Genomic DNA, 24,440 nt, shown 5'->3' on the forward strand with positions numbered 1-24,440 from the left:
TGGTCCTGCTAGTGAAGGCAGGGGGCTGGACTCGATGACCTTTCAAGGTCCCTTCCAGTTCTAGGAGATGGGATATCTCCATTAATTATTATTATTATTATTTTTTATAACAAAAAATATTTAGCCTAAATCTTTTCCTAGAGTTAAATATCAGACACCAGAATATCAATTATAATACTTAAACAAATTCTGAGGGTACGTAAACATTATAGCTATCATTATTAACTTTGTGATGTACAATCTGAAGTCCTTTTAGTGCACAGTCCACTTGCAAGAGTATTTTGAAATGTTCAAGAATAGAATGTTGTTTTTAAGCCATGAAATTAGGACTGTATCCTTCAGAAGGGAGGACAATATAAGATACTTAAGAAAAGTCCGGTAATACTGAGGGCTCTGTTTCAATGGTTTGCTTTACTTAGTGAAAGCTAACTCCACTTGAGACAACAGAGTTACACCATGGAAGAATTTGGCCAGGTGTGTCACTATTGTCCTTCTCTTCCAGTGTTCTCAGTATCTGCAAAAAATGCTTCAACTGTGTACCAATTGGGTGCCCTGGGTGCTGATTCTGGTTTGGAGAGGACCATTCAGGCTACATCATCTGCTCTCACGGTTCTCAGCCAGAGGTTACAAGTCTATAAAGGAAAATACTGTGATTACTACTAGATCAGGGGTTCTCAAATTTCATTGCACCGCAACCTCTTCTGACAACAAAAATTATAATGTGACCCCAGGAGGGGGGCCCAAGCCCTGCCGCCATGGGCGGGAGGGCCAAAGGCTTCAGCCCCCAGTGGGGGAGCCTGTAACCTGAGCCCCACCGCCCAGGGACAAAGCCCTTGGGCTTCTTTTGACCCTGCCCAGTGCAGGTCGGGATTCGGCTTCAGTCCTGGGCCGCAGCACGTCTTAATACCAGCCCTGGCAAACCCATTAAAATGGGGTCACAATCCACAGTTTGTGAACCACTGTACTAGCTTAATTCATTATAATGCCTCAGTTGTTTGTGCCTTTCCATAGTCAGTGCTTCTGGAAGTTCTCTTTATATCCAGACCCTTAGGTGTAGTTCATCCAACCAACAGCTGGAGGCAGAGTACCTGAGACATGCGCAGAGGCGTCTCTATGTGTTTTGCCGCCCCAAGCATGGCAGTCAGGCGGCTTTCGGTGGCGCGCCTGCAGGCGGTCCGCTGGTCATGCCGATTTGGCGGCATGCCTGCGGGAGGTCCGCCGGTGCCACGCCTTCAGCATCCCCGCCGCCGAATTGCTGCCGAATCCTCGGGACCGGCAGACCTCCCGCAGGCATGCCGCCGAAGGCAGCCTGACTGCTGCCCTCACAGCGACCGGCAGGCCGCCCCCCACGGCTTGCCGCCCCAGGCACGCGCTTGCTGTGCTGGTGCCTGGAGCCGCTCCTGCACAAAGGGGAAGATATTAATTCAATAATAACCTATGGCTGTTTATGGGCTGTTGTTAAACCACATCTTTTCATCTGCTATGCTGAATGAGGCATCAACCAGAAATACAGAGGGTTTCCCTCTGTCTGCACCTGTTAAAGGTCTACCCTATCCAGCAATGGCAGCCCACACATCTTCCAGCAGTGATGCCACCGGCTGTCAGCCAGAGCCTGTGTTCTGCTCCAGGGGGGATCATAGAGCCATGGGATTAGTTATTAATAATATTCTTTTAAAACATAGAATCCAGTCTAAATGGTGAGGAAGGACAAGAATGGCTGTTCCGGAACTCATCCTCCCCCTCAACTTATGGCTATCGTTTGAGCGATACAGATATTATTTCAGAATCAGAGGAAGCTTTGTGGGGGAAAAGGGGATATCTCCATAGAAACATGTTCCCCACCCCACCCCCCGTCCCACACCGCCACTTGAAGACTTCCATAGTTTTGCCGTGCTATGCAGGGCAGCATATAGCTTAAATTTTTTGTTATCAGAGAGGCTCACCACCTGCAGTCCCCCTGCTGTTCCTGCTTCCAGCAGGTGGAATAGTGTCTTTACCCTGTTGAATGGTAATGAAGAATAAAGAGTTTGGGCGTGGGAGGGGGCTTGGCAAGGGTTGGGGCATGGGAGGGGTTTCGTGGTGCCGGATCCGGGCGGCGCTCACCTCGGGCGGCTCCCTGGAAGCAACGACATATCTCTGCTGCTCCTAGGCGGAGGCGCAGCCAGGCGGTTCTGCACACTGCCTCCACATGCAGGCGCCACCCTGGCAGCTCCCATTGGCTGCGGTTCCCAGCCAATGGGAGCTGCAGAGCCAACGCTTGGGGCGGGGGCAGAGCACGGAGCCCCCATGGCAGTTCCTTCGCCTAGGAGCAGCAGGGACATGTTGCAGTTTCTAGGGAGCCACGCAGAACCAGGTAGGGAGCCCGCCGGCCCTGCCCCAACCGGATTTTTAATGGAGATATCAGAAATGCCGGTTTCTAGAGCTTTACAGTTGGTAAAGTCCTGGATAACACAGCTTTTACTGTATTGATAACGGGAGCTTCAGTCTAGCAGACAAAGGTATAAAAAGTTGAAACTAGACAAATTTACAGTGGAAATAAAGCACAGTTTTTTAATTATGGAGGGAATTCATCACAATCCTTGCTAAATTGTTGCAGAGGTTGATTTTCTGTCACTGGCAATTTTTAAGTCAAGATTGGATTTTTTTTCTAAAATATATGCTTTGGTTTAAACAGGACTTAATTCAGGAATGTCCTATAGTCTGTTAAACAGGAGGTTAAACTGGGTGATCACAGAATCATGATTTGGTCTTAGAATCTATGAAATTCTATCTTAAGAAAATGACACCAGTATTCTAAGACCCTAGAATAGCTACAGATTCTAAACAATGATATGGAGTAGAGGTCTAAAATTATGTGCTTCTGTTGGCTCTTAAATGATGTGTGGTTATTCCTGGCTGCCCCAATGGCTATAGGTTCTGTTGCCTATTTAGTTATCCTGAAAAGTGAGGAAATGCCATTTGTTTGTAATAGCTTGATCTCAACACAACTATGGTTTGCATCATGAGAAAGTATGATACGTGTCCCTAAATTCCAGTGCATGTATTTAATCCTTTTGTTTTAGGATAGTCTGGATTATTCGCAGATGCAGATTTTGTATTTCTCTTTTACATCAAATCTGTTCAGCACTGTGAGAGCTAATTAGGATCAGAGACTTTAAAAAAAAAAAAGGAGGGGAGGGGGACCTGAAGATACTTTATTAAGTACCAAAAAGAACCAATGGCTTGTCTATCTGATATGACGGAGATCACCCCATCCTCTGTGGAAGAGAAGAGCCTTCATGAAGGATCCACTGGACTGTAAAGCACAGAAAAGCCTGAGGGGAATGTTCATGGTTTCAAGGATGTTCTTTCACCCCGTAACTTGTGCATCTTTTGTATCCACATGGGCTAATCTGTCGATGCCTTTTTGGTGTTGAAATGCCCAATACCAAATACCCCACTACAGGTTCAGTATGACAGCTACCTTTTAGAGAGTGGCTATTACCTGCCCAGGCTTTGGTTATTCAGTCCAAAACTGCATTATCTTTCTTTGCTGCCATATCAAATGACACACGTGCTATCAATGTCTGTGCAGTCATAGCATATATCTGGCTATGGTCACCACATGATCTCTCTTGGCATGACAGTTTTCAGGTTTTTCCTTCCTGGTTGACTTTTGTTTTGTTATTTCCTTTCTACAACCTAGATCCCTTTGTATTATTTCTCTGTCTGCACTTAAGTTTGCAGATCTAAACAGTTTAGACTTATCTGTGACATACTTTGGCTGGCTGAAGGATACAGCTAAGCAAATATTTGATAGAATGGGTTGATCACAAGGAGGTAAGACTTTCAGCAAATTACCCTGTTGTTTGGGCAGCCGTTAGCATCAGGTTATAGTCACAAAAAGTTAGGGTTTGTGTTGCCATTGCAATTGCAGCTGGATAATTGATTATTCAAGATCCTTTCTGTGGAAGAGGACAAAACCTAACTAAGCATTGACCTAACACGTTGAAATCACTTTGGCTTCTGATGTATTACCTCGCACCAATTCCATCCAATTGAGCAATTTACTGAACTGTGGCTTTTTAATGTGGGAAGTGAATGAGTTGCAGTGTTTCCCAGTTCTACACAATCTACCATCTACTTGCTTACTTTTCCCTGCAGGAAGAACAAATTAGGAAACGATCTCACATAATCACTTCACCTTTTGTATACAAAATAAGGTGCGACCTAATAGAATTGTTTGAATAAAATACCCTATTGAAAAATATTGAAATCAAGACAAATCCACCACTTTACATGAATAAAGATTAGCCATTGAGGAGACAGTCATTATGTTGTAGTGCATTTGGTTTAAATCTCATAAATAGATCTTTTGTTCCAGACTGATCTGTAAATGGAAAAAAGCATCCTATGCTATTTTAGTTTATGAATCATCGTCTGTTGCTAAATCCCCACAACAGAATGTAGCTGGATGTGTTTTGACAGTAGTTCTTATTTACTTTATTCACACCACTTTTAGCTTGTTTGCCACCACTATTTTCCACGTTGTGGCTGACAAGTCAAGGAGCCAGCAGAAAATAGCTGGGTGAAATATGATACCAATGCTGCTCAGAATGTAGGATGTTTTAAAATGTCTCCAATATGGAAACCATTGTATTATTCAATTTTAGTGTACCCCAGCACTGTGGCATCATCTGAGCACACTTAAAAAACAAGCACAGTGACATTCTGGCCTCCAGGCACATACTTTCATTTAACGTCTTTGTAAACAGAAAAATCAAGTCACACCTTAGGCAATGGCTTGACTGATGGATTAACCTCTGACTACCTGAAGAAGCAAGTCCTGTAGTCTGGGACACATACACCCCCACCCCCTTCCATTGAAATGTCCAGCCTAAAATCCTCATGAGAGCACATTTTAGGGCCTGTTAGTAGAAGCACCTCCTCAGTCAAGATAATGTATAGGGAGAGATGTTCTATTCTAGGTAATTAGGTCCCTCATCATCATACTAGCTCTTACATACACCTCTACCCCGATATAACGCTGTCCTTGGGAGCAAAAAAATCTTACCGCGTTATAGGTGAAACCGCGTTATATCGAACTTGCTTTGATCTGCTGGAGTGCACAGCTTCCCCTCCTCCGCGCCCCCCCTCCCCCCGGAGCACTGCTTAACCGTGTTATATCCAAATTTGTGTTATATCGGGGTAGAGGTGTAGTGCATTTCCTCAGTAGATATCGGAGTGCTTTACAAAGGAGATCAGTATCATTATTCCTATTGTACAGCTGTAAATCTTTACTGGGTACAGCCAATGCCTAGAATGGCACGTGGAAGGTGATGGGAAAGAAGAGCAGAGCATGGAATGTGGGTGTGTTGCACACGCGCTGCCTCTCTCCACTAAGTAGACATCTGCTGCATTCTGCAGTAGCTAAAGTTCCCAAGGAGCTGTCTTCATTCTGTAATTGTTTGTATTTAAAAAAATGATTGCATTAGTTCCCTTTTGATGCGTCAGTTGCATTTGGGCACGGCTCCAGGGCCTAAGTATTGGATGTATTGGGTTAAGACCAGATGTATTGGGTTAAATCCTTAACTGGTGTAAATTGGCATCTCTGAAGTCAAATGGAGCTATGTTAGTTTATGTTGGCTGGAGTTCTGGCCCATTATGTGGAAGAGACCCTGGAATTATGCAGCATTGTCTCCTGATCGTTACAGTCAGTACAGTCTCCCTTGTGGTGTTTGTGTAATTACATACAAAATTCATTTTATTATACTCTGCCCCAAAATGTTCAATGTGCTGCAGATTTTTGTGTGCTGTAGAAGTTATTAGGGGAAGCTGGAGGTTTGGGCTGTTGGGTAAGGGACAATTGGGGCCTAGGTCATCCAGGAAGATGTGGGGAGGCTGTGGATTTTGGTATGTAGAGGGCAACTGAGGAGGCTTTTTGTTCTGGGAAGGGAATGATCTTTTCTTTACCTTCCCAGATTGGGTAGAGGAAGAGGTGGGGAGATAGTGGTTTGATTACTTCATTGCCCATCTCAGTCTCTTAACAGAAACCTCTTCCCAGTTTCTGCCACTACTTCCAACAACAATAGATAATCATCTAAACGTGGTGCTCCAGATAAAATGGTCAGCGGTGGAATGGCTAAGTAATGGGGTGGATAACCCAGCAGTAGGGCAAAAAGGGTTAAAGGTTTGCTCTGAAGAGAGGGACTGAAACCATCCTACAGCAGCAGTCAGGAATATCAAGCCTGGAGAGAATGAAGCAGGCTTCAGAGCTGGGTTGCCCTAACACAGGGGGATTGTGGGTCTAAGGTGGAGAGGACCTAAAGGACTTGGGATGAGCAGCCTTGAACTGGTAACCTGAGGAGCAGTCAATCATGGGGAAGTAGCTTGAACTGTTTTTGCTGTCTTTCTCTTTATTTGTTTGTTAATACAATCAAACACCAGGATAGGGTAAAGTTTTGACCCTATGGAGTGTGCGTAGACGGCTTGCAGCAGGTAGGAAAGTCAGCAGCTTTCATTTAACTGTTATGAGTTAAAACCCCACTGATATGAATAAGAGCTCTTGTTTCAGGCTGCTTGCAGACTCAGGCAAACTTTGCTGTATCAGTTAGGCCTGGTTCACATGATGAAGATTATCTGAACAACCAAAAGGACCTTAGAGCCCAAACCTAGTTTGCCTGTGAAGTCAAACATAGCAGTTAGGAATGGTGTCTCTGTTTCACATGCTGGTTTGTTTTATTTGTATATTTATTTATTTGCTTTTCTGAATCAGTCATTCAAGCAATAATAACTAAATAAACAGAAATAAACTTAGTATGCAGCATAGGTACCAAGACATAAGCAGAGTTATGAACCCAGACCATCATGTAGGTAGTCTGTGTAAAGGACCTGGAATGTATTTCCATATAGATGTTCTTAATTTTATTGTTTATTACTAGAACAATCTGTTCTAAAAAAGAATCCAGGTTGCACTGCAGGCCCATTTCCTGCTATATTATGCATGGTGAGTTATTTTGTGGAGCTGAAGGAGGTGTTCCTTTTACGAAAATATTTGACGGCTGAGTTTAACTTGCCTCCGTCTCCAAAGTGAAAAGGACCACATTTGTTTTAACTCTAAATCTGATATTGATACAGATAAAGCATTCTTTTTGTGAGGACAATTTAGATTTTCATAAAGCCTTTGACAAGGTCCGTCACCAAAGGCTCTTATCAAAGTAAGCTGTCATGGGATAAGAGGGAAGGTCCTCTCTGGATCAGTAACTGGTTAAAAGATAGAAAACAAAGGGTAGGAATAAATGGTCAGTTTTCACAATAGAGAAAGGTAAATAGTGGTGTGCCCCAGGGGTCTGTGTTGGGACAAGTCCTATTCAACATATTTATAAATGATCTGGAAAAAATGAATAAGCAGTGAGGTGGCAAAATTTGCAGATGATACAAAACTACTCAAGATGGTTAAGTCCAAAGCAGACTGCAAAGAGTTACAAAGGGATCTCAAAAAACTGGGTGACTGAGCAACAAAATGGCAGATGAAATTCAATGTTGATAAATGCAAAGTAATGCACATGAGAAAACATCCCAACAATACATAGAAAATGATGCGGTCTAAATTAGCTGTTACCACTCAAGAAAGAGATCTTAGAATCATCCTGGATAGTTCTCTGAAAACATCCACTCAATGTGCAGCGGCAGTCACTAACAATGTTAGGAACCATTAGAAGGGCAGATAATAAGACACAAAATATCATATTGCCTCTATATAAATCCATGGTATGCCCACATCTTGAATACTGCATGCAGATCTGGTCACCCAATCTCAAAAAATATATATTGGAATAGGAAAAGGTACAGAAAAGGGCAACAAAAATGATATGGGGTATGGAACAGCTTCCATATGAGGAGAGATTAATCAGACTGGGACTTTTCATCTTGGTAAAGAGACGACTAAGGAAGGATATGATAGAGGTCTATAAAATCATGATTGGTGTGGAGAAAATAAATAAGGAAGTGTTATTTACTCCTCATAATACAAGAACTAAGGGTCACCCAATGAAATTAATAAGCAGCAGGTTTAAAACAAATAAAGGAAGTATTTCTTCTCACAATGCACAGTCAATTTGTGGAACACATTGCTAGAGGATGTTATGAAGACCAAGAATATAACAGGGTTCAAAAAAGAACTAGGTAAGGTCATCGAGGATAGGTCTATCAATGGCTCTTAACCAGGATGGGCAGGGATGAAAAACCATGCTGTGAAGTGTCCCTAGCCTCTGTTTGCCAGAAGCTGGGAATGGGTGACAGGGGATGGATCACTTGATGATTACCTGTTCTGTTCATTCCCTCTGAAACACTTGGCATTGGCCACTGAAGGAAGACCAGATACTGGGCTAGATGGACCATTGGTCTGACCCAGTATGGCCATTCTTGTGTTTGTTAATGGATCATTACATGATTCATATTTGCCGTAGTCCTTTGCATGTTTGTTGTTATGATGTAAAATCTCCCTGTGAGAGTTTGTCAATAGTGTAACTGACTTACCAGTGTTGACTTCTATTCAGTAACTTCTGGATAGATAGACCCCTGCAAATCTGTGGGTATCTACAGAACATTTTTGCGGATCGGATGCAGATGCACCGTTTGTATCTGCGCAAGGCTCTATGGATAGGGTCAGATCAGTCATCATAGAAGTGAGCCCTACTTATTTTTAATTTGCTTTCTTGTTGTCCTGTACAGTGCTATCTAAATGACAATTCCACCAACCTGGAAAGTAACCTGTGACTTTCTTGCAGTGTTGTTTATTATATGGGTTATAGCAAACCTGGAAACTTCCAATGTCCAGAAGAAAAATTGACATGCCCTGGTTTCTCTCGTTCATTTAAGTGGGATACTCTCTGAGATTCTAAAACTCCTACTTACAAGTGCATAACGTGTTTCATTCAGAAGAATCCAAAAACAATTAAACTGATATTCCAACTATATACAGAGTTCACTTCAGCCACCAGTAAAATGCAGCCATCTGAGGGGTGGAATGTAGCTGGTGTTTAGAAGCAGAACTACCCAGCAGTTAAGGACAGGACGTGAATAATACCATATCCAGTAGAAATCACTAGAGGAATTCAAATAGGCAAAATCTATTTACCACTATTGGAATTTGGCCAGGATGCTTGAGCAAACACCTTGTATGCTTGCCAAAAAAAAAAAAAAAAAAAAAAAAGCACCTTGAGATCTTTAATGGTCTTCAATGGTTTCGATTTCAGTTTTGTCTCTTCTAGAAGATGACCCCCTGATAGGTGGGACCCACTAACACCATGCTGGGGAAATAATTTCATTACTGACTTGCAGAGAGGAGATCCACCCACTGTAGACTCCATCCTGGTCCCATTGTATCAGTAACAAACCTTTTATTGATTTTCAATGAGAATGGAATCAGACGTTAAAATGGCCATCCCTATTTCTGGCAACACCCCATGTGCTCTGACTATGGTCTAGTCAAATTTAATTATTTTTTCTTTTTTTAAAAAAAAATCTTTACACTGTAGCTATGGATTTATAAATCTTAAGTGTTTTCAAATCTAGTTAAGGTCCGTCAGAAGAACAAAATATTTCAGTGCCAGAAGGATGAAAAGCAACCAAGCACTTCCCAGTGGTCTGTGCTACAAGCTAGAGATTTGACATGAAACAACTTGAAAAGTGCCAGTTACTAGAAAATCTGGATGAACTTCTGGGTAATTTTAAAAATGTGGGGCATTGATTTTTAGTAGTATTTTTCATCACTGTGATGATGAGTTTAGCATTGTTAAATATCTGTCTAATCTCCCCTTTTGAAAAAAGCACTTTAGGCAAAATGTGGTGGGTTTTTTTGTTTTGTTAATGCTTCAGTGGTAGAGAGGGTTGTGTTTAGAGGCCTTCTGATACAAAGAATGTATATATGGTGATTGTGTATGTGTCTTGTTTTTTGATTGAATAGGCCCAGGCACACAACACTATTTTCCTGGCATTTATAAACACTGAATGACTGACAGGTGTTATCATTTAAGTCTTGAACAGAAATGCACTCAGTGGGGGCGGGGAGGGGAGCAGTCAAGACCAGTGAGGGATTGTGTCACCACTGCTCTGAAATCTTGGGTTCCTTATGATGCCTTGCTGTTGAATCGCCCAACCTAGGCTGCTTACAACCAGTCTACCAGCATGCAGGTCACACCCGAGTGTCTGCATGCTAGACAGTCCTGGTTCAGCATCTCTGACCCCAGCAACCTGTCTACTGCCCCACTCTGGTTTCCAGCAGACTCCAACACACTCCCAGTCCCAAATTTTCCCAAAACCATGTGCTCTGCAATGTCCTGCCCTCTCTGGACAGTTCAGTAAAATAATATGGCTCATTTGCTCCTTTAAAGAGAGAAAACACACCAGTTTGCCACATCAACTTTAGTACAAACACAGCAGTGTTGGCTTAGATTAATAGTAAAACAAGTTTATTAACGAAAGAGGATGGGATTTTGAGTTCAAGTATGAGAGATAAAGTTAGGAATGGTTAAAAGCAAATAAAAGTGAAAACTCACATCTAAAAGTCTTAATCTAGAAAGATTTGGTTTGAGGCTTTGTTCAAGATAGCCTTTCTCACCCACAGTCTTCCAACAAAATGGTGACCCTCTGCTTGTTCAGGGTCTCTTCCAGAGGCCCAGAGGTGCTGGTGCCTTGATTATTTTAGGTGAAAGAGATCACTTGGGGTTTTCTGCCCCTTTCTTTTTATAGTCCATCGAACCTCTGAAATGGATTCTTCTGAAAGTTACCTCTCAAAATAAAGTTATTTCAAGTTGTGAGGAAGGTGATATGTAGACTGCCGGTGAAGGAGGCTTCATGCTCTTCCCCACCACACACACACTTTTGTTTGCTGAAATGCAAATTGTTGTGTTTCCTGCCATCTACTCCCCGTTCTGTCTTGAAGATCCTGTTTACTATTTATATGTAAATTGAGGTAAACACACGTGTCTTTGTTTAGGAGAGACTTGTATAACGACTTTTGCCTAGGCAGGGCTGTCTGGTTTTGAACACGTGTTAATAACATCATACGGGGGAATAAATAACTTTACACATAATGCTGCTATATACATTTCACCATGATATTATTGACCAGCAAGTTATTAGTTTTCAAATGATACCTCACAAGGCATATTGTGTACAAATATTATTATAATATGGTGTAGGGTGTGAATACAGAGGTGCTTTGGCTCACACCCAGTATTACACTATTTGTTTTCTTAGCAAATGTATGACTCCATAACAGTAATACAAAGAATTAGGTCTTGGAAGTGCCTCAGAAGTGTATATTCAATGGAAATGGATTAGATATTATTTTAATTCCACTCATTATATTAAACTGCTAACATCAAGTATAGGGAAGTCTTCACATCTCGTGTATTTGAGCTATTGCTTTAAGGTAAAAATCATTTGTTTACTTTTGGATACATAATATCTGATCTTCTTGAAGATCCTAAAACATTCCATCTGTTTCACTCATTTTCATTTCTGCTAGTATCCTTGCCAATTGTCTCCTTGACCTGCTATCTCTCTCTTTTATTTTCTTAAGCAGGACTTGTTGGAAAACTTTGAAAATTTCAAAATATTAATGAAGAACAGAAAATATTTTCTGTAGCAAAAGTTATTCGTTTCCTGATCAGCCCTATCCCTTATGCTTTCCATTCTGAGATCCTTGGTCTATTCCCTCCTTTCTTCCCATTTCTCTAATACTTTTTCTTTCTTGCACCTTTCTGTGGACCACCTTCTTTTTCTTTTCCTCCTTTCCATTTTTTGTGGTCATTCGGTTACCAATGGGAACTTATCTCTTCATAGTAGTTTACCTTCCCTCTATAATCCTAGACTACTTAGCATTTTTTTATACTTACTCAAAATTCCAATCCGTTTGCAAAGTCATTGCGTCTTTACTCCAAATTGTAGCCCATCTGTGTCAGAAGAAACACCAGAGTCTGCTCAGTGCACTCAAGGGGCAAATCAGCAGTTTTTAGGGAGATGTTGCTGCTCTTTTCTGTGGAGTTGTTGCTTTTTTATTTAATGGTCATTCAAAACAAACTATGCCCAGATTTAATAATAGGAAGGTCCATTAAAAACCTTGTTTACCTACCATCTAGTTAATAAATATACTGTTTGATTTCCCACCTATTGTGTCCAGTGTTTGTTTCCTTGGAGCAAGAATTTGTCGCTGAATTTATGCTGAAGATTAGTAGCATGCAATGTTTATTGAGCCACATTGCTCAGACTATTAGCTGCCTGGTAAAATCATGTAACTTTAATTTTATGCTAATTTATGATAATTTTGATCATCTTTACATGTAAATTTAGCTTAAAAGTGAAGAATTTGTCATTTAAAATGTATCCCATGCTTCCTTTTTAATGAATGATTTTAAGGAGTTGGTTATAAATTCACCTTACAACTACTTTAGTATGGATGATTTCTTCCTTTAAGCATTTGGCATCCTCTAACGACAACCCCTGCAGTGGCAAACCATCTCAAAGTAAATGCAGCTGGCTTGCTGCACAATCATGAATGACGCTGCATTTAGTTATTAATAATTGAAGGAGCTTTGTCTCTTCCTGCTGAGTCCTGTATATAATTCATGGATCATAAACCTACTCCTAAAATCTAGGAAAAATTAAATTTTATTGAGCAAGAGAGGCTGGTGAGAGACTTTATTTGCTGATAACTAGACCTTGTATTTACATTTTTTTCCCCAAAATAGTCTAACTAGAAAATTTAGAATGACTAATTAGCCATCTTCCAGCATTGTGGTGGTGTTGGACTTGAAACTCTATTTCCTACTTCAACAGAATAAGATAGATCTTAGACAAAAGTTTTCTTTCATTTCTAGCCGTTGTTTGTTCTGTTAGATATATGGAAACTGTGACTTTATGCACAGCTCGTCCCATACTCTTGGGAAATGGATAACACTGTCCTGTTTTCTGTAAAGAAACAAGTTCCAGAAGGCAAGTCCATTCCCTGGAAACCCGAACCACTTCCCCATAATTTACTTGAAATGGAGAGGGGAACAGTTTGTCTGATTTGGCAGGGTGCTATTCCTCTTAACATTCCTTTTGAGAAACCTTTACATTCAGGACACTCCTAGGAAGTCACTTATCCAGCGTTGGCTTGAAAGACTGGCAACATTGAATTATGTGAAGGTGGCAAGACTTGATTTTAAAAGCAGTTTATCAAGTGATACTGAAAACAGACTAGTATTTTTCTTGTTAGTAATTAGGAGCCTGTAGAATGAGTCCCGAGCATCGTCATCCCCCATTTTGCTTAGTGGAAGTTGAGGGCACTGTGCAGGATTAAGCCCTGCTTTAACAGACTTGCTGAATGGGGGACACGTTCTTTTCCCATGTAAATCAACAGCAGAACTGCCATTGACTTCACTGGTGTGCAAACGGGCTCTAGTGGTTATACGTTTTTCATACTGAAGTAGCACCCAAAGGCCTCAATCAGAATTGGGGTCCCACTGTGCTAAGTACTGTACAGATATATAGGAAGGAAGACATTATCCAAAATGGTGCCTTGTAGCACACAAGCAGAGTTTTTTTCTTCTTATTTTTCTTCTTATTACTGTTCTTAAAATATTTTGTCGATCACTTATGTCAATAGATATTAAGATTGACAGTGCTGAGGATGCCCCTCTTCTTTTGATATAGTCAGAATAAATGTTGATTCTCTTTCTTAATGTGTTTATGGTCCAAAAAGTGACAGTGAAATGGCACCTGGTTATTGTACATCTCTGCTAACTGTGCCACAGTGCCTAGTCAGAAGCCACAGCAGTTTAACTTATTGACAGAACAAGGCGTTCCTTACTGTCAGAATCACATAGCTGGGGAAAACAAACACACATCTGTCTCCAAACTTGCTAGCAAGTTTGATTTCAGCCTTTGGTAGTACTAATATATAAAGGAAAGGAGGAGTTAAATTTCCAGGTCACTGAACTGTCATTTCTATCTGTTTGAAAAACAGTGGTGTGATTTTGTTTGTTTGTTTATAAACCTAAATTAGATAGTTTTATTGATGAAGGATAAATATGAACTGTCGGAATGTCAATTTTTGTGACTGTACCACTCACTCCTGTCAGTCTGTTTTGAATTGTTGTATTTTATGTATGAGGTCCAATACAAAGATGATTGAATTTGATAGAAAAGCTCCCACTGATTGAGTTAATGGGGCTTTGGATCAGGCATAGAATGATCATTACTTTTGGTAGCCATATTGATCAGTTGTCTGTCCATTGACTCCATGATTGTTGCATTTCACCTTAGAGCAGCATTATGTGTACATGGTTTCTAAGGATATTTCATATCATTTTAACAGGAATGGACTAGCAAACTGCCGGATGAGGACAGAAAGTGAACAGTCGTGTGGCTCTCCAGTCGTTAGTGGGGACCCAAAGGAGGATCACAACTATAGCAGTGCCAAATCTTCCAACCACAGGAGCACTTCACCTGCTAGTGACTCTGTTTCCTCTTCCTCTGCTGATGACCATTATGAATTTGCTACTAAAGGCAGCCAAGACAGCAGCGAAGGGAGTGAAGTTAGCTTCCAGAGCCACGAGAGCCATAGTGAAACAGAAGAGGAGGACAAAAAGCAAAACCGAAAGGAGACCAAGGACTCTTTAGCTGACAGTGGGTATGCATCCCAGCACAAGAAAAGGCAACATTTACTGAAGGCGAAAAAAGTACCAAGTGACACACTGCCTCTTAAAAAGAGACGTACGGAAAAGCCCCCAGAGAGTGACGATGAGGAGATGAAAGAAGCAGCTGGATCACTCCTGCATTTAGCAGGAATTCGCTCCTGTTTGAATAACATCACCAATCGGACGGCAAAGGGGCAGAAAGAGCAAAAGGAAACCACAAAAAATTAGAACAAATCATTGATTTGTTTGAACTTACAAAATTTTGTTTCAGCACGTCAGGTGAATTCTAATGATTTGTGGCAATATCAGCATTTTTTGTTTTGTTTTTGTTTTTTGTTTTTTTCTTTTTTTGGACCCTTAAGATTTTTATTTTTAAAGGAGATTGAAGCCATAGAACTCATACTGACACTCAGCTAATTTACAAAAGCTTTTCATTACCTGAAGACACAAAGTAAAAAAGCCAAAATCACCATTGCTTTCTCCAGCTTGTCAGAAATGCATGGTTGAATACGCAGTGACATCAACATTATTGTGACGGGAGTACAATTCGGCCCTTGGAAATCCCTCTGATACCTAGAAGAGATGTGCATAATTCAGTAATCATTCAGGCCTGGCCCTTAGGTTAAAAAAAAATGGCCTTACAATTGGGTTTATAAGTGAATGTTAATAAAGAGATTTGGAGGAGGCATGGAGACCTCAACACCAAACCAAGAACCAGTGGCAGTTGGATACAGTTGTGCCATAGAAGTCTTTGGACAGCCACTGGAGGCAATTGCGCATACAGTAATGCATTATTAGTGCTCCCTGTACTATATGTGGCTCATAATGTGAAGACTGATAACTTTAAGTTGTGGAAAATTTGAACTATGTATGCAACGGGTTTCAGTGAAATAATGAGAAGAAATGGTTGGGGGGGGGGGAGAGGGAATTGTTAATGGTATTGTTAATCATTGAATTCTGTCTTCTATATTAAATTAAAAGAATGTTCAAAAAGCCATAAGCCTGAAGATTGGCACTGCGTGCAAAAAATAATAATTATAATAATAATATGGAAAACAAGCTATGTCTTCTAAACTGCCTGAGTGAAAAGCAATCAAGTCTAAGAAATTACAGTAGATATTACGGAAGTAAGTAAATCAGAATATTTTTCTGTGGATCAAAAATATTTGGTCTAACTGGGGAAAAAATGCTACAAAACCTGCCATTAGTATTATGCTGTATTTAAAACAAAAAACCAGAAACAAAAAAAGCATATTAATGGACAAGAAAATAGAGTACAACAAAGAGCTCCTATACTGCCCTCAAAATTGAGTATGCAGTTAATGTCAGTCAGGATTCATCTGTGCAAAAACATCAGATTTCCAGATCCAACCAGCATAGCCAGCAGAAAATTCTGATCCACATTGCATGGATTTGGGGGAGGGGAAATTAAAAACAACAACAACTTTTTTTTTATTCAAAGATAACAAAGTTCTTGTAAGGTAAATAATGTATTTAGCATGAAGCATGAATTATTTTCATATAAATATAGAAAATAGAGAAAAAGGCTATGCCTCTAATTTTTAAGCCCTTAGGCTTAGAGTCTGTTTTATTTTTGTTTTGTTTTTTTGTTTGTTTTTTGTTTTGTTTTTTTGAAGCAGGTGTTTAAGGTTTAACCTTCTTCAGGGACAAACACTGACTGTTGGGGAACTTACTCTGCAATATTAAAAATATCTTCACACTCTGGTAGGGCTTGGATGGTTGAATTATACTGCCTTGTCTGCACATTCAGCCCCCTCTCCCTACTTCTGTTTAAAAAAAAAAAAAAAGTATGTCCTTTCTCTGCCTGTACATGTGTAACATGATGCAATAATTTGAGGGCAAATTTAGTAGTGAGTGTGTATGATAGAATCAAGAGAATAATGGGAGCTTAATTGAGGAAAATAATTCGGATTTGGTTCAGGGATAGGTATGTCAATGAATAGCTTTGCTAATTTGCCATGAAAAGAAATGAAGTTAGTAAAGAGCCTTATTGATGGTGATCAGAGATATAGCACAGGGTTAGAGGAAGCGATTCAGGTATAGTTGTGCTACTCTCCTGAAAATGTTGATAATTAGATTGGAATTCCCTGGAAGTGGGGGGAAGCTGTGAAGAAAATACAATCTCTCCCACCCCAATTTGTGAATTTGGCATTGAAATCATCTACACTAAGAAAATCTGAGAGGCAAAAGGAACATTACAGGGACTGAAAATCCCCATCATTTCATAAAGTAAAATTATCTGTCTTCTTTAAAAACTTGAGGCCACCATATTTATCCTTGGTGTAGCTGTTTTAATCCACAGAATTACATGAGGAGGGAGGATAGCCCATGAACAGGAAGCTATAGAGGGATATGATCGCCTACCCAGTGGAGTAAAATAAAAATTGCACCATGAGGCATTTGGGTTTTTCATTTGGTTTAGGAAGTGAAAGGATTGTGCAGTGGATTACTATGGTCTGTCAATATTGCTATGCTCAATGGGTGTTCTGTTGTATAGAAAACATACTACAGCACAAGGGTGCAGCACCAAAATTTATTTCTTTTCTTCTGATTTGCCTAAGTGTGTATCAGGACTCAAGACCCTGATTATATTGTGAATTGAATAATAGTCCATGGGCTGGATGAGTCTGGGAGAACTTCAAGCAGCATAGATTGAGATGGTGGGAGACAAAGATGGTTTAACCCTTGCACTCAAGGTGATCTGAGTCCACTGGGTGCAGGGTTGGTCCCCAGGTGTAAGTTAGAACCCTACCAACTGCTGCTGTCACATACACTGGTTACCAGCAGCCCTGAGAAGCAAAAACCCATAGCTTAGGGGTCAGTGCAGCATAGAGGTGCATCAGCCATATTGCTTCCTCTGGGTAGAGTCCCTTCATGACTGCACTGGGGTCCTTCTCCTGTTGGCGGATATGCTTGCTCTGCAGCCAGAATCCGCTGATAGTGCCACACAACAACTGCACCAGAAAATCTGGCCTCTTGTGTTTCATGGTCTTCTGGGAAGAGTAACTGCAAATGAAAATGCATTAACTTGCCCCAAAAGCCATTGTAATACACGCTTGTGCATATGTTGTTCCATCCCACCAGTCTGATTAATATTAAATACAATTAAGAGTAAAATTTAGTGGCATCAAGTAAATTTGAAGCAATGGCTTACTCCCCACCTTCACCAGAGAAAATTACATGGTGACATACTAGTGGGCAAAAACTGCTCTCAGTCACAAAACTAATTCCAGAGTAACTTTACTGACTAGAATAGTTACTCCAGACTTATACCAGTGTAACCTGAGATAAGAATCTGTTCCATAAGTACTATTTTCTAATTTAGCTACTTGATTAAATATGTATTTATCACTAGTGTTATCCACCCAAGAAAACAGTCTTGTACATAAATACCTAATTAGGCAGGTTGTCTTAAAATACATTATTTCTGTAAGACTTCAATAACTCCTTTATGGGCTTGCTGGTATATTTAAATATCGGCAGGTGCAATTTGTAGCTTCTAGGCTGGCCTACTGGGAAGATGTCAATAGGCTGTGTTTTATAAAATACTTTCAGGACCCATTAAAAGAGAGGAACCAGAAGTTTGGTTATGTACTAATGCCCCCTGTAGACTATTCAAGAAGGGCGTAAAGTATATGTGATTAAAACAATCTATTGTTGTAAGTTTAAAAAATATTTTGTCCAGAATTCCTATACTTATAACTGGTGACATTCAGTACATAACTACAGATTGGTATGTTTTTAAAAAAAAAAAAAAAAATACTTGCAAGCCACCTTTTAAAACATGCAATTTGTGCCTGATTGAGCACAGTAACTTCTTCGGAATTGGACTTGGTTCCATCAGTTAAATATTCATTTATCTACATAGGTGTGTTCTTTGTACATTGGATTGGAAGGACTGTTTAAGGTCTGTCCAGTCTATTATGTAACCAAACATTATAGAGCCAATACAATGCATGTTCGTAAATACTCTCAAGAATTAACTAACTAAATAAATAAATATAAATACATTGCCAACGCCTCAGTGCAATTGTCACTATTCTTAAAATCCTGCCAAAACTAACTGGTAATTGGATCATATTATGGACTTCAGCATTTGCCAGACTGTTTTTCTGACAAAGCCATTTTTGAGGAAGAACTCCTAAAATCTCTAAACATCTATTTTTCCCCACTCTAGTATTTTAAAAAAATCTTTCAAAATTAATATTCCTCAAAGCTGGTATGAAAAAGATATTAGGGCAGCAGACTATCAATGGCAAGTTACAGACCTGAGAAGATTTTTTTAAGGGTGGTTTATAATTAACAAACAAATCCTTACATTTTACAATGTTCATTTTGGAGGGAGAAACATTTGTAAGCCAGAGCTAATGCCACAAATAGATTCTGTTAAAGTCTGCAGGTGTAAAGGAATCAACCATTCATTGCTTGTGTGCTGCAAAATATTTGATGTTCTTTTGTAAAATCATTTTGATGAAGTTTTGCCTTTTAAAAATGCTAAGCACAGGTCTTGAGCAGCTTTGCTATTTCATCAAATGTATCTTCCTAAAAATGAAGCTTGATTGTGATCTCACAAGTGTTGAAACCAGGAGTAACTCCAGGGGCATCACTGGAGTTAAAACCAGGATTGGTGAGATGATACACACACCCCTTTAGCTCTAGAAAATCAGCCTGTGAGCCCAATTCTCCTCATCCATGGGTTACATACTAGTGTGTAATTCGACTGATGTCCTTGGAGTTACTCCTGATTTATACTAGTGGGAGAAGAAAATCCCTAAACACACACACTGGTCTTCTACATTTGACTGAATTACTGCCTCGCTTTGAAAACTATGGACCAAATTCCCTACTTATTTGGACTCAAGAGAGCTGTAATGTAGTTATCTCAATTTTCATAAGCAGATAATTTGGTCCTAAATCATCTAACAAATGGTGCCATGGGTGAAATTTCTAAAAACACCTAAGCCAAGAGTGACCTCTTGAGTTTGAGAGAGAGGCTCCTAAGTCACTAAGGGCCAAATTTGTAAAGGTATTTAGGTGCCTAAAGGTGCATATTAACACCTGCCTAGTGGGATTTTCAAATATGCCTGGATGTTTTACTGCCTTTGAAATCAATGGGAGTTAGTTGCTTAGGGCTTTTGAAAATTCCACTAGGCAGGTACCTGGTATCTTCATCTTTAGGCACCTGCACACGTTTATAAATCTGGCCCTCTGTGGTTTTGAAAAATGTAACCCCATGAACTCTAGGTTCATAATAAAAGTGTGGAAAACACGTTCACAATTTCAGATACAAATGCAATTCACCTCATTAAGCAAGTAAATCAGCTGGGTCACAGCTGCCCAGAATATTTTTATTTTATTTTATTTAGAAAAGGTTGTTTTTAAAAAATATCTATCTATCTTCTTGACTTTGCCAGCAAAAGAGCATTTGAACCATACATCCTCTTGATTGTAACAGAGTATCAGTGTTGACAGTCTGACCAGTTAAGTCTTTAGTGTTGTTCTTCACAGCCCTCCAGTAATATATCAAATACTGTTATGCACATAATGCAGCACTGTGATCTAATTTAAATAATACTTTTTTATTATTTATACTACTCTATGTAATATACATCAACACTTTGCTATATAACCTAAGTGATAACCCTCTTCTTAGTTATCTGCCAAACTTTGAACTTCTGTTTGGTTTATATTGCAGTTAACGCAGTTACAAAGTTGTAATTATGTCTTTTTCCTTTGAATCAGAATGTGTAAATCAAACTGTATACATCTTGTGTGTTTCTATTTTGAGATGGAGTCTGAGGATTTACACATAACATTTAGTGTTCTGTATAAATCTGCATACCGTTGTGAAATCATCTGTTAATCCCTTTTTCTTTAGGAAGTATTAATTGACAGTGGTTTATTAGGGTTTTTTGTTTTTACTTTATTTCTAATACTGGTTATTCTTGAATTAAGCACAGACTTGTCAGCTGGGTTGCTTTATCATTGATAGTGTATATGACCTTATAATTCTTCCACAGTTCAGCAAACAAGTACTAGCTTCACTGACCAAAAAAAACAGAAAAAAAATTCTCAACCTGATGTGTCTATGGTGCTGTATTTTGCTGGTGTACATTTAAAATCAGAAATGAGTTAACAAAGGTCACTTCTGAGTTGTTGTGCTAAACGAGTAGCCTTTCCTCTTTTCTGTTAGCATTGAAACAAAGAGTATTTATCTGAAAATATATAATTGTTTTTTTCTACTGTATCACATTTGCAATGAGTATAGCATGGGATTTCTATTCCTTTTGTAAAAAGGGTGAAATTCGCCCAGGGCCTGATCCAAAGCCAATTTGAAATTAATGGGAGTGTTTTTTCAGTTATCTTCAGTGGGCTTTGGAACAGACCACCAGCATTGAAGACCCACCACTTAAGCCCAAGATTAAGGATTTAAGTGATGAAAAAGGCCTTGAGCTGGCATTCAACACTAGGGTGGATTTCACCTAAAGTTGATATTCCATACTGGATATTCAGATGCTAATATGGATAATATATCATAGCTAGAAATTAGACGCCATCCTTCCATTACTGTGGCCTGAAATCCCAATACCGATTTTTTTCTAGTTCAGATAAGCCTGAAATTTAGTGCATTTTTAAGTTAATTGAACAATGTACATTTCCTGAGTATGTGTGTGGGACAACAATTAAAAGTAATACCTGCATTTGATAACCAATTCCATGCCTGCATCATTCACACTCACTACTTAAAACTGCCATTGTGTAAAATGTTGGGGGAATGACTTGTGTGTGTATGAAAAAGCATTATAAACTTGTACATTTTTTTATACTCTGATTCTGTAATATTTCTGAAATATTTTGTTTTACAGAAAAAAGTGATAAAGCAATCAAAAGACCAAGAGGTTTAATATCAATGCTTAAGGGTCACATGACCTTAACTGGCCAATAAGTTAATTTAGTACAGTAATAAGAAGCCAATTTTTTTTTTCTGTACTTGGCGTATGAAACTGCCAATTTCATGAATATTGAAATAAGAACTGTGATGGGGGAATAAACAGTGATGTTAAGTTGTATTTGTGTTTACCTAAATGAGCAGTCCGAAGGCAAGTGCAATCAGCCGATCTTTAGGAAATATGAAAGTGTTGATTTAGAAGCATACTTGCATTTTACATTTTCTTGATGTGTAATCATATTGCCAAAGACAAACTATTTCATCAATTATTATTGTAAATAACACTTTCCCAAAACCTACCATAAAGTTTCTGTGATGTATTGTCTTCCAGTTGCAATAAAAATTACTGAGTTGCATCAATTGAATAATTGTAGTTTTGTGTATACTTGCTTGAAAATACATTTAAATATTAAGTAATAGTCAATATTTTTAAAACACTAATTGCTGTATGATTTCTATTTGTTTTTATTCAATTTGAGTTACGTTTTATACCCACGGTATGATCTCTCTTGCACATTCACTGCACTAGGTGCCAATGCATTGCTCATGTGCAATTGAATAAATAGGATAAAGGAAATAGGATTTCACTAGGAGGAGGATGAAGCACTGGAATGGGCTTCCTAGGGAGGTGGTGGAATCTCCATCCTTAGAGGTTTTTAAAGGGCCGGCTTGACAAAGCCCTGGCTGGGATGATTTAGTTGGGGATTGGTCCTGCTTTGAGCAGGGGATTGGACTAGATGACCTCCTGAGGTTTCTTCCAATCCTAATCTTCTATGATTTCATGATACAGAATTTTTCATCTTGCTAAAAGGATTGTGTGCCTGATTCTCTTCTCATATCAGTTTTACGTGGATATAACTTACTTCATTGGAATTACTCCTGTTTTATATCCAGCATAAACCAGAGAAGAATCCAGACATGTATATCAAATGATATTGTGTTATCAAGAATATTTCCTTCTAAGTGGTGCATTTGCCATTCTTGGGCCAGAGTCTGAGCTCAGTTACACGAGTGCAAATCCCAAGTCAATTCATTGACTCATCTTGCTGTTTCTAGGACTCCTACTGTAAGCAAATGCAGATAAACCACTCAAGCAAAGATGTTCAAAAATTGGTACCTAAACTAGAATGCCAAATCCATAGTTAGGCAGGTATTAGGTGGCCTTATTTTCAAAAGCACTGAGCCTCCAGTGGCTCCCATTGAGTTCAGTGGGAATAGGTGCTGCTATTTGGTGAGAACTCTTGACAATCAGGGCTTAATTTGGAGTTAGAAATCTGGCCCACGCACTCATTTTGAAAATCTTGGCCTCAGTCTTTTGTATAGCAACTGAACAGTGAACGGTAAACAGTGCTGTTACCCTATTACAGCCAATCCGAATGGTAAAATCCTATTCATAAAATTATTATTGGAGCATTCTCCATTTTGAAAATGCCATATTTCCACAAGCAGTCCTAAATAGATGTATAGATTGAGCTTCTAAAAGATAAAAACCACCCCATTCTTCAGCAAGCCCAATATCTGTTCCACAGCCAGTTTTCAAAGATATTGTTAAAACTGGAGGGGTGAACTTCCCTGCTGTTCAGCGAGGACATATGGCTACTTACACCATGGCCCCCAGCTGTCCTGAAGCCTTTATATAAACATCCTTTTTCATAATAGACCTTTCTTAACGTATGTTCTTAGTGGTTGGTATTAGATACCACTGTGATAGGCATCTGGATCTGATAGATGTGGACAGGTATTGCGGAAAGAGGGGGAAACAAACTTCCTGGATATACACAAAAAGCATGAAAATGCCCCAGGCCAATAACTGTCTGGGCAATTGATACTTTAATGTACTGCCTGAAAATGCTTCATTTTGTAACCTATCAGTGTTCAGGACTATTGTAATAGAATGGAGAAAGGAAAAACCCACAGACAAGGAGATGAGATGAAAGGAGCTCAGTGAGAAGGAAAAAACACTTAACTGTGCTCTGGTCTTTCTTCCTCTAATGGATCCCCCCTCCCATGCACTGTATACGAAGCAAATATTCAGCAACATGTTGTGCAGATAGATCAGTAGTGACATGCATGCAGGAAAAGGGAGACCAGCAGATTTTTCAGTTCTTGAAAGGAAACCTGTTTCACTACTTGCTGGCAAGAGAGAGAACTCTTGGGGAGTCGTCTCTGGACAAGAAATACTAAGTGTGTCTGGCACTGGCACACATGTTTCAGTCTCTGCTACCCATCAAAAGGGGGAGAGGATGGTTTTGAGGTTTGCCTCAGAAGGGAAGTGGATTCCCTATAGGAAGAAAGTCAGGAACAGGCTAGTTTAGGCACTGGATTGAAGATGTTCAGTTCCCAGCTCAACTGCACACTTACTGTGCAACCTTGAGCAAGTGATTTAATCTCTCTGTCTCATCTGTAAATGGGAACCATGCCTCCCTATTTCACAGTGGTACTGAGGGTAAATTCATTAATATTTGTGAAGCACTCAGATTCTGTGATGGTGACCATACAAGTACATAGCTAGATAGCAGATATCATGCTTTGGGGATGAAGGAGAGGAAAAGCCAGGATACACTTGTACTTTCATTTAAAAAAAAAAACACAATTATATTAGCTGCTCACTTGGTTACAAGCCAGACTTTTCCCAAGAGTAAACAAGTCACATTGAGAACCAACATTTTAGATGGGCTTCGTCAGTGAGTGCTCTATTTTTAGTGTCATAAAGGGTCTTCCCTGACACATGCAATTTTATATTGTGGAATTAACTTTTCTGTAAAGCTGAAGCTGGTAGCATTTTCCAGGAGAGTCTTACCCCA

The 24,440-nt window shown here is 39.6% G+C and overlaps 1 protein-coding gene across 7 annotated transcripts in view; it reads left to right on the top strand.

The window, feature by feature from the left end:
* Window positions 1-22,001, top strand: part of FOXN3 (forkhead box N3) — a 300,577-nt gene extending 278,576 nt beyond the window's left edge. For all 7 annotated transcript variants that reach the window (XM_034768119.1, XM_034768118.1, XM_034768120.1 and 4 more), the window contains one exon: window positions 14,345-22,001. In XM_034768119.1, the coding sequence (XP_034624010.1) occupies window positions 14,345-14,894 (550 nt within the window). In that variant the 3' untranslated portion in view covers window positions 14,895-22,001. The remainder of the gene's footprint in view (window positions 1-14,344) is intronic.
* The last annotated feature ends 2,439 nt before the right edge of the window (window positions 22,002-24,440 follow it).

Source organism: Trachemys scripta, chromosome 4, assembly GCF_013100865.1.
Source record: "Trachemys scripta elegans isolate TJP31775 chromosome 4, CAS_Tse_1.0, whole genome shotgun sequence".
NCBI lineage: Eukaryota > Metazoa > Chordata > Testudines > Emydidae > Trachemys > Trachemys scripta.